This window comes from Cervus elaphus, chromosome 5, assembly GCF_910594005.1.
Source record: "Cervus elaphus chromosome 5, mCerEla1.1, whole genome shotgun sequence".
Classification (NCBI taxonomy): Eukaryota; Metazoa; Chordata; class Mammalia; order Artiodactyla; family Cervidae; genus Cervus; species Cervus elaphus.
The window spans coordinates 104,156,476-104,167,968 of record NC_057819.1 but is presented as its reverse complement, the minus strand read 5'-3'; the positions used below and the strand labels follow the sequence as shown (position 1 = coordinate 104,167,968).

Genomic DNA, 11,493 nt, shown 5'->3' with positions numbered 1-11,493 from the left:
AAAAATGAGCTTCTCTGAATCTTTGGGCTCAAGGGCAAGTATTTCTTTGGAATAAATTCCTGGAAGATTTCTATTTCGATAGAGGGTGGCAACTTGTCTTCCTAAAGGTCGCCACCTAACTCTTTTTGAATCTTCTTTTTGTTTGTTCTTGAAAATATTCTCTGTCATCAATGTTTTTACTCTGCCAACGGGATGAGGCCAGCCAGTAATTTATATCAGGCTTTCACTGCTCCCCAGCGGTAATTTCTATTACTTATTGATCACAAGAGTCAAAAGATAAAGCTGCTTCTTCAGTTCTCATCTCTCCAGACTTGGGAGAGACTTAGTAAAATTTCTCAGGCTTATGTCCATTCACTAGAATGGTCTCTAAGGATTGAAACAAACATAGGCGCAGAATCAAACATTACTGCCCAGCTCAATTCCAATTAGTTTTCCTCTCTTTTTCTTTCCTTTCTTTCCTTCTGGTAAATTTTGTAATGGGAGAAAAGTAGCTTGTTTCTCAATTTTTATTCATTTCTTTAGGTAATGAGTAAAAGAAATTACTGTGAAGATTTTCTGGGAGAGAGATTTTCTGTGAAGAATTTTCCATCACAAGGGAGAGATGGAGTTCAATCTTTTTTATGAATACAATATTCTCTTGATCCTCACTGATGATATTAATTTTGTTATTGAAAAGGGTTTTTGCTGTTGTTGTTTGTTCTTTTTTTTACAATTTACCTACAGATATCATTTCTTCTTTTAATGCAATTGAGTATCAGTCTTTCCTGGTGGTTCAAAGGTTAATCAAATGTCATCACTGATTGGCTATTTTGTAACCTATAAAGAGAGTGAATTAATATCTTTCAAGTCTTGTAAGATCCTCTGTTTCTCTGCCTATGCTTTTTTATGTAGTTTGGGCACTGATAGGGTTACCAGGTGAGGTGGGCTGACCCCTTGCTGGACCAGACGGCAAGCAGTGTGGGTGGGAAGGGCAGAGGAAGAAGGCTGAGCATCTCTTCCTGTCTCGTCACCCTGAGGAATTACTCCTCCACTTTAAACCCACCTGTGGCTGTGGCCTTGGGACCACACGGCGGCATACTCATCTCACAGCATGCTGGGGAGCACTTGGCTCCCTGTGTCTACTCCATTCTCCTGGCTTGCTTTCACGCACTCAGCAACATTTCTGGTCCACTCATTACACTTTTTCCTTTCCCCTCCAAGGTAATGAGTGCTCAGATTACCACGCTGATCTAAATTTTCATGAATAATTTTAAGGAATAATTACTGATTCAAGAAACAGTGGAAAATCTGAATATAGCAACCATGATTTTTTTTAAATTGTCAGTGCATACCCTTCCTCATTAGGGCTCCAGATCCAAATTGCTTTATGAATAATTTTTATATTACTCTCATATAAAGTATTTCTACTCTTGCAGAGTGTGGGAAAAAAATATAGACTATTTGGAAAAATATAGATTTTTTGGGATCATTTTAGAAATCCAGATTAATCATAATAAAAAATGACAAAATTGAATACAATAAAAGTTTAGCCTTTTGAATGAATATTTATATAAGCATTTCAAATAAAATTTACGCAAAACACATACAATAGCAAAATAAAATAATAATAATAACAATACTACATTACCATGAAGGTGAATGTGCACACACTTCAACATTGACACACATTAATGTAACATGAAATACTACAGAAAACAAATAAAAAAGAACAGGTATCTCAGTATCTGTTAACTATATTAAACAAAATCCCAGTTAATATGTATTTCTACATTTGAAATGAAGTTATCTAGTTCTTTAATAAGATAAAAAAAATCCATAATGGAAAAAGAACAAACATTACATTTTAACAGTCAAAATACAGAAGTATTCCATAAATAACATAATCAGAAGGACATCTGATATTTTATTATTATTTTGCATTATTTTTGTAGTTCTAACCAATTCAATGTGGCAAGAAAAATGAATGAGGTAGATGATTTGGAAAGCAGATTTAAAATTTTTGTCTACTAGAGATTAAATGATTGTCAACTGAAAAACAATGAAACTAGTAGGAGTGTCCACTAAGGGTGCTAGTTACTGAACATATGTGGAAAAGGCAATAGCTTGCTTATATATCAGGGGAAAATCCTGAAAATATCTTGAGGAAAGATTTATTTACAAAAAGATCATACATCTAACTCACATAGGAATAACCATGACAAAAGATGCAGGAATGTTATGAAGACAATGAAAAATTCATCCTGTGGCCATGCAATATAATTCAATAGAACAGAATAACTGGTGCTCTAGAATAAGGCATACCATGTTTTTGGAAGGGATTACATGTATATGTATGTATATACATATATGCCTGTGTTTGGATGTGTGAATTTCCTCTCAAGTTCAGTAAACTGAATTAAAGTCCAGTAAAAATGTGAACAGCATATGGGGAGTGGTAATTGATATAACAGACTTCAAATTTCTAGGAAAATAAAGATGTCAGAATAGTCAACACATTTTGAAATGCTAGTTTGGGTTTAAAGTCGCAAAGTGATAGTTCACAAGTAATACTGTAATGATAGTATGTGATCCTCATGGGAATAACAGTTGAGTGTGTGTGTGTGTGTGTGTGTGTGTGTGTGTGTGACATAGTCGTGTCTGACTCTTTGCGACCCTTTGGACTGTAACCCACCTGTAGCCCTGCCTGTAGCCCAGGCTCCTTTGTCCATGAGATTCTCTAGGCAAGAATGCTGAAGTGGGATGCCATGACTTCCTCTAGGGGATTTTCCCAACCTAGGAATCGAACCAGCATCTCCTGTGTTGCCTGCATTGCAAGTGGATTCTTTGCCCACTGAGCCATCATAGAACAAAACAAAATGTTCCAGGACAGATTTGAATATGGATCAAGTTAAATGTGGGCTTTCCAGGTGGCTCAGATGCTAAAGAATCCGCCTGCAATGCAGGAGACCTGGGTTCGATCCTAGGGTTGGGAAGATCCCCTGAAGAAGGAAATGGCAATCCACTCCATTATTCTTTTCTGGAGAATTCCATGGACAGAGGAGCCTGGCGGGCTATACTCCATGGGGTCACAAAGAGTTGGACAGGACTGAGAGACTAACACTTTTCAAGTTGAATATAGGAGAAACATGTCATTTCAAGTCAGCAAGGAAAGAATAGTTATTAGGAAAACTAGTTCATCTTAAGAAGGTAAAGTTTGAAGGTTAACTTGCTATAAGTAGAGAAATTGCTTAGGTAAGAAACATACTCAGAACACCCCTTTCCTGGTGATATTTCCTGGTCTTGCTCATGATCTCTTAGGATATTTAGTACACTAGATTGAATTTCCCTGTTTATAAAGGAAAAAAAGAGATCTAATGATATACAAAGAAGAAACTTTTTTAAATCATTGTATAGCCATGTCTAGAAATGTTTTTTTTTTTTTTCCTGGGCAAATGGATCTATAAAAACCACATTCTTATACAGTCCAGAATTTGAATTATCCCACTTCCTTTTAAAGGGTGAGAACTGTGTCAGAGGCTAAGCTGTAAAAAGCTCAGACATGAGCTTGGGTTTTTAGTGTTTAATTAGTAAAGATAAGCTTTATCTTTGCAGCCCCAGCTAATATTATGCCAGAATTGAAAGGCAGAATGCTAAAGAGATGGGGTGTGATCAGATGGATAAAATGACCAAGTCCATGTGCAGAAACTATCAGCGGGAATGAATCTTGCACTCAGTTGCTTAATAATATGTCTGGAAAAGGTATACTATAGTATAGTATAGTATAGTGTAGAAACAACAATTGGAACCAAGAAGAAAATTAAAAGCCATTTGTTGAAAGAAGTACTTTGCCTCGGTATGTCAAGGCATGTTCTGATGAGTTAACTAAGCCTAGTAGTCCATACCTACTTCAGAGAGTGTGTTGTTTAGTCGCTCAGTCGTGTCCAACTCTTTGTGACCCCGTGGATCATAGCCCGCCAGGCTCCTCTGTCCATGGGATTTCCCAGGCAAGAATACTGGAATGGTTTGCCATTTTCTCTTCCAAGGAATCTTCCAGACCCAGGGATTGAACCTGAAACTCCTGCATTGGTGGGTGCATTCTTTACCACTGCGCCACCGTAGAAGCCCTCAGTGTTCAGTTCAGTTCAGTCGATCAGTCGTGTCTGACTCTTTGCGACCCCATGGACTGCAGCACGCCAGGCTTCCATCTCTATCACCAACTCCCAGAGCTTGCTCAAACTCATGTCCATCACCGAGTCGGTGATGCCATCCAACCATCTCATCCTCTGTCATCCCCTTCCCCTCCTGCCTTCAATCTTTCCCAGCATCAGGGTCTTTTCCAATGAGTCAGTTCTTCTATCAGGTGGCCAAAGTATTAGAGTTTCAGCTTCAGCATCAGTCCTTCCAATGAATATTCAGGACTGATATCCTTTAGGATTGATTGGTTTGTAGTAGTTAAGAGAATGTAGTGGGCACAAAAAAACCTCAAGTTGGAAATCAAGTATTCACAAAGTAAATTTTTCATACTTTTGAAAGCTGAACTGAATTTCCATTTTTAGTGCCTGTTTTAACAAGTGGCAAAAATGTAATCATAGTCCATTCTGGGTACCCTTGGGGTCTCTGTCTCCCCTGCTCCCATCCCCTTATCAATCCCTCTGCTCCCACTCTGTTTTCTCTTGTTTGGTCTTAGAGATGCTAAGACATCACAGAGAATCTGAGCTTGGGCCATTGTTCCCATCCACTGGGCATCTGACGAGCTATACTTTGTCCTCCCTGTCCTTGGTCACCAGCGCATGCCTATCGCAGTTGCATCATGCCTTGTTCCTGACCTCCAGGCTTCTCCAGACCCTGCATCCTTATCTGGACCCCACTGCCTCCTGGTTGCTGCTTCTCCCATGACTCTGGCATTTTGAGGGGGTCCCTGGGGAGTTGTTGCTGGTGCTTCCTGCTAAGGAATCCCACAGCCCCTCTCCTCCTTTGCTCTGAAGTGGGGGATTTCTTTGAGGCTTGCCGTTTCTCTGGGTTTCCCTGGAGGCAGTTGCACAAGTCTCCTTTGCTCTCAGATTCCCTCGGCTCATCTAGAGGGTCTAGCTCCTGCCAGACATAATCTCTGGAGGAGGGTGGACAGGAAGCATCAGCCTGTCTCTCTCCTACTTTTCTTCTGATTCATATCTCCTCCTGCAACACTGAAAGGTTAAAAATCTCTAGAAGTGGAGAACTAAGGCAACTCACTCAGAATCACCAATCATTCAGGTCTATTGTTTATGCCTCACATCCTTCTAAAGTTCACCTAAAAGATTAACTCAGTTTGGATCTTCTATTATAAAACCTATGTGATTTCTTTAAAGTTTTTTTTTAGGTGGACCAGTTTTAAAATCTTTATTGAACTTGTTATAGTATTGCTTCTGTTGTTTTATGTTTTGGTTTTTTTGGCTGACAGGGATCTAAGCTCCTCGATCAGGGATCGAGCACACACTCCCTGCAGTGGAAAGAGAAGTTTTAACCACTGGACCACCAGCAAAGTCCCTATGATATCTTTTAAATAAAGGAAATGCTAATATTATAATGAAACAGAAAAAATTATGGACTCAGCATCCTCTACTTTCAGAAAAGAAACACAGAACAAATTTTAAAAAAACCCATATAACCCACCTTGAATCAACTTTTAGCTCCCTGTTATTTATGTAAATAGGTACCGTTTTTTCAAGTAACAGTTCTTAATTCTTCTGATGCTTAGCTTTTACTGTATTCAGGAGATTTTGAGAACCTGAGCGATTAGTCTATTGAAAATGTCCCTTGATCCTTTTGCATGTTAATTCACCTCTTGATAAGGTGTATTTCCAAACCTGCACCCATTTATTTCATATGTCACAGAATCAGAAAGAATTGACTCAGGACAGAAGCAAGATGCGTGAGTAATTATCAACCTTTCCAATTATTTTTTTTGCCAAATCAATAATTCATGAAAATGACCATTTGTCAAGACCTTAGTTAAAGTCCTATCCCTCAGGGGAGGTGGGTCCTGGAGAAATAATAGAACAAAGAAAATTCCAGATACATGGGTGGAACGTCTCCCACCTGGTCTCAAAGTAAAGCCAGCCCTCACTATCTGCAGCTGAGGCCCCTGTCTGTTCAGAAAACATTTGTCCTCTGAGGTTCCTGACAATAGCGAGCCTTTATAAAGTTTAGGATTACATTTCTTGAGGCGTGTTCTGAGAACAATGAATGTTATTGGATAGGACATGGGTAAGAGGAGTCCATGGTCCAAGAGGCTTGGAAAACATTGGATGAAGCAAATTTAACTGGTATCTTTACTAAAAAGTCATCTCAGAGACTGTAGAATGCTAATGTCTATTGGGAATACTCAAGAGGGTACAGTCTTTCAGATTTATTCAACTGTAGAATACTTTGCTATGGAACACCCACCAGGGTTCGGGATGTAGCTGGGGAAACTCTGGCCTCTTTCAACACTGGAAATGGCAAGAAAAGACTTGAGCATCCACTCAGAGTAGGATGCTAGGAGCAAGCCCCAGCTCCTACCTGGCCTTTAGTAAATATCATTAGTCTCTCTCCCTCATCATCCTTTCTTTTCCAAACTTCAGAGACTAATACTGGCCACTAACAGCAGTAAGACAGCTTCCCTGGTGGCTCAGCAGTGAAGAATTCACCTGCCAATGCAGGAGAAACAGGTTCAGTTCATGGGTCAGGAAGATCCCCTGGAGAAGGAAATAGCAATCCACTCCAGTATTCTTGCCTGGGAAATCCCATGGATAGAAAAGCACAGTAGTCTACAGACCACACGGTCGCAAACAAGTCAGGCATAACTTATTGACTAAGCAACAACAGAAACAGTTGGTAAAAGCACTTCTTAATATGGTCTTGTAATAATTTTGCTTGTTTCTCAGTCTGGAAATACCACTATGCTCATCTCCACCTCCAACAATCTTACTCCATCTTCAACAAGGTCTTTCTTCAATTCCACTTACTTTGGGAAATCTTGGCCATCTTTCAGGGCACATCCAGGAGCTGGATGTGAATCTGGTGAGTGGGTAGCACCGTCAGTCATTCGCTGGAACACAGTGCACTGTTGCATTCTAAAGAATGTGTGCATGTTTTGTCTCATCGAGATTACAAGCCCCTAAGACCTGTGTTTCCCCTCATGCAGGAGATCGGCTGCTTGCTCATCCAGATCCATGTCACCCCCTGTTTCTGCTCCAGGAGGCTCACCTGGAGAGCTGACATCAACAGGCTCCCAAGCTGTCTGGCTTCCATGATGGTTTGGCCACTGTGGGGCCAAACACAAGCTGGATTTTTAAGACTTGGTATGAAAAGAAAGAACATAAATGACCTCAGCCATATTTATATTGACATGTTAAAATCACATTTCTAGGTAGGTAGGATATATTACTAAAATTAACTTCACCTGTTTCTTTTTACCATGTTTAAGGTGGCTACTAGACATTTAAAATGACCTATGGGGCTTGTATTCACGGCTTATATATTTTATTTCTAAGGTACAGGGCTGCCCTAGAGCTAGATATGGTGGGAGTGGTTCTGAGAACTCCAGTCTCCTACATAGTGTGGGTGTTTAATACCCACGGAAAGGAAATACCTGTACTTGGAATGTGAAAGTCATGATATTCCACCATGTTGGAGCTGAAGCTAGAAGGAAACTTGGCCACCACCATTTCCAGATGGGAAAACCCAACCGTGTTTGTAAACATTTATAGGATTGCACATGTTTTCAGAATAACTTTAAAATTATCTTCTCTCTCTCTCTCTTTTTTTTTTTTTTGGTCTTACTTCTGCAAATCAGACTGAAATACCTAGAGATAAACTAAAATATATTAAAGCTCAACTAGATTGTTGACATCCAGTATTAGGACACAATGAGGCATTAACGCTTGGCAGGACTTATTGCTCATCCTTGTAAAAGCCCATTGCTTTACGGCAGCAGAACCTAACAAACTCTTCACCAGAGGACAGAAAAGGCTGGGATTGGCACTTCATAAACAGAAAACCACGTCCAGCCCTGAATATTTATCCAGCTGGCCCACATACAGCGATTCCACCCAGGCACCCTGAGTCAGAAACCGCCAGATCGCCCTGGAAAGGTTATAAAGACTTCACTTCCATGTCAGATGGAGCGCGGGAAGGCAGACAGGCCAAGTCCCCACACTGGGCAGCAGGAGCTCCCCGCAGCCCGGCCCCGCGGCCGCGGCCAGCCTTGGGCAGCACCCACCCGGCGCCCCGAAAGCCGCCCGCGCGGCCTGCAAGGGTGAGTGTGAGGCGGCCAGGCTACCGCCCACATTGCGGGGCGTCCTGCTGAGACCAGGAAACCAAGAAATCAGGAACAAATCGGATTGGAATTAAAAACCACCTCATGCAGGTTCCACGGGCCACCTCCCTCCATTAAACAGCAAGGCGATTTGTAGGCCTTTCTGACCCGCTCTCTGAGGAGCGCGGGGAGAGGATGTAGGGTCAGGAGGGGCAAGCGAACCAGGAAACCGCTGCTCAGGAGAAGACATTTAACTCGGCACTGGGGCGCGCGCGCGCGCGCGCACACACACACACACACACACACACACACACCCCCCTCACTAAAAGAATTCCCATCAAAAACTGGGCCTATGGATTTGGAATCGGAGTTGATTTCTTTAAAAAAAAAAAATCTGAATTTCTCCATTTGATTCAGTTATTGGCTCATTTCCTAAGAGGTTGGTGGTTTCCAGGTCCAGCGAAACTTTGATCATCCTAAACTAACATAGGGAAACAATGAAATGAAAAGCAAAAACAACAAAACACCAAAAGCTGCTGCGAGCAGAAGGCTTCGCCCGGGCGTCCGCAGTGGACAGCAGGGTAGGTGGGAGGCGAAGCAGCAGCGAAGGAATCCAGTTCGCCCCGGACAGCCAGGGGCGCGGCGCCCGGCGCGGTCCCGGGAACCGCCACCAACGAAGCTTCCGAAGGTTCGCGGAGGTGGGGAGCTGGCGGCTCCGGGGTCAGGACGGAGCGACCCTGGAGGGAGGGACCCCGAGCACAGGGATCGGAGGGGTCGGGGCTGCGCTGGGCTGAGCGGCGTCGGAGCGGTTCGGGAGCCCCTGATGGAGCGCGTGCCTCGCGGGGTGGAAGTCAGGCCCCGGGGATCCGGCGCCCGCGCCGGCCGGTCAGAGGTCCCCGGAGCTGCCGCAGACCCGGCCCGGCTCCGAGGGGGCGAGGCAGCCGGCTGGGGTGGAGGGGGCGGGGTGGGCGGAGTAGGGGAGGGGCGTCGCCTTGGTCGCCCCCGCCCTCTGCGCGGTCATTGGGCGGCCGCCGCGGGGTCCGCGCCACCTTCTCCCCCGTGCACCCGCCCGCTCCCCCTGCGCTCCTCCGGGGGCTGGTCCGGCCCCGGCCACTGACGTCACCGACAAGTTTGCTGCCCTCGGAGCTCCACGTGTGGCGGCGGCGACGGCCCGGGAGGCGGCGGGGAGGCGGGGAGCTCAGTGGCCGCGGCTGCAGACGGGTCCCGCGCAGCCCGGTTCAGCCGCGCCGCTCCCAGGTGGGACCGAGAGCCGCCGGAGCGGCCGGGTGCGCACGGAGAGGGGCGGACAACTGGGCGCGGCCCCTCTGGCTCCCGCTCCGGCAGAGGGACTCGGGGGACCTCGCCCCAGGGCCGGGAGCGCGCACCCAGGCGGGCCGGGGACCGAGCAAGCGGCGGCTTGGAGGCGCTGTCCCCGCCGCGGTCTGGAGCGCGCGGAGCCCAGCGGCCCGGGAGCCGCGCGTCCGCTCTCCGGGACTGAGCGAGGGATGCGCGATCGCTGAGCTGGGACGCGCGCTGAGAGGCTGCTCCGGCCCGGGGCTGAGACGCACTCCTTCGCCACCAGCCGCCGAGATCCCCGTTCCGGCAACTCTCGGGGACCTGGGGCGCCGAACGCGGCCCCGGGCTGAGGACTCGAGCGAGTCTAAGACGATGGTTTCTTAAGCACGGCATCACGTCCCCCTTCCCGCCCCCTCGACCGACCGGAGGCTGGGATCCCGCGCGCGGCTCCGGGGTCTCCTTCTCCCGGAGGAGCTCCGGCTGCTGCCGCCCGGGCAGCTTGCACGGCCGCAGGGGCGCAGGGCGATGTGGCCTCGGTCCAGCGCGCAGGAGCCCCTGGAATATGTCCCGGCACCTGGCGGAGTCCCGGCCTAGCATGGCCCGCGCGCTGCCCGACGTCGCCTCCGGCTAGGATGGCCCCTCCGGGCCCGGCCGGCGCCCACCCCACCTCTGCCGAGCCGCTGTCCCGCAGCGTCTTCCGCAAGTTCTTGCTGATGCTCTGCTCTCTGCTCACGTCCCTCTACGTCTTCTACTGCCTGGCCGAGCGCTGCCAGACCCTATCGGGCCCTGTCGTGGGGCGGTCGGGCGGCGGCGAGGAGGCGGGGACCCCGGGCCGCGGCGTCTCGGCCGGAGGCCCGGGGGAGCTGGCCGCGTGGCCAGTGGCCGCGCGAAAGAAGCGCCTCCTGCAAGTGCGGCCGCGACCGAGGCGCCGGCCGCCCGCCCCGAGAGACGACGGCGAGGAGGCGGCCGGGGAAGAGGAGCCCCCCGGGCTGGCGGGGAGTCTCGGCGGCTCCGGGGCCGGGAGCAGCGTGGCCGAGACCCCGCCGGGGACCTTGGCCCTGCTACTGGACGAGGGGAGTAAGCAGCTGCCGCAGGCCATCATCATCGGCGTGAAGAAAGGCGGAACGCGGGCGCTGCTGGAGTTCCTGCGCGTGCACCCCGACGTGCGCGCCGTCGGCGCAGAGCCCCACTTTTTCGACCGCAGCTACGACAAGGGCCTCGCCTGGTACCGGTGAGCGGGCGCGGGGCAGGGCGGGGGCGGCAGGAGCGCGCGGTGGGCCCCCAGGAGCCCGTGGCGACCCTCACCCAGTGCACTCCCTCCCGGATATCATCAGAAGGGATAGGGTCACCAGTCGTGGTCCTTAAGACGAGGGCTTTTCCCCACCCTGCCTCTGTCTAAATGTGGCGAAATATTTAGTACTAAACCCCTGTATTTTCGATTTGCCGTATAGACTTTATTTCCACAATAAAGCGGATGGGGGCGGGGGAGCGTGATATTTTGGCCTTTGGAGATATTTTACTTTAGTTTTTCGGATTCCTTTCCCCCCAAATAGCCCATCTCTTCATTTTCTCCTACTCTGTGGAAGTAGAGAGAAAATGTCCCTGCTAAGTTAGAAACCTGCTCACCAATTACTAGATAAGTAACCTGGTGGATCCTTTCCCCAAGGAAACCTGTTTCTATTTCTCCTTTATCTTCTGGGCGGTTCCCTGGGGTTAATGCAGTCTTTGCCATCGCCTATTTATTTACTTATCTTAACTCTTTGCCAGAGAATTGTCCTGGGTGGTAAGTAATATAGATAATTGTTCTGAGTGGTAAGTAATACAGACACTTAAAGTGTCAAGAACTGGACTCTAGGTTTGGGGGTATGTATGTAAGAGTGTTTTTTAAAAGGCTTTGTTAGCAGTAACTTTTGTTTAGGGCAAGGAAATTCTACAAAATGCCC

At 47.4% G+C, this 11,493-nt stretch overlaps 1 protein-coding gene across 1 annotated transcript in view; it reads left to right on the top strand.

Moving 5' to 3' along the window:
* Nucleotides 1–10,182: 10,182 nt before the first annotated feature.
* HS3ST3A1 (heparan sulfate-glucosamine 3-sulfotransferase 3A1) overlaps nucleotides 10,183–11,493 on the top strand; it is an 83,016-nt gene continuing 81,705 nt past the window's right edge. Inside the window, exon 1 of the mRNA XM_043903894.1 lies at nucleotides 10,183–10,781. Within this exon, the coding sequence (XP_043759829.1) occupies nucleotides 10,183–10,781 (599 nt within the window). The remainder of the gene's footprint in view (nucleotides 10,782–11,493) is intronic.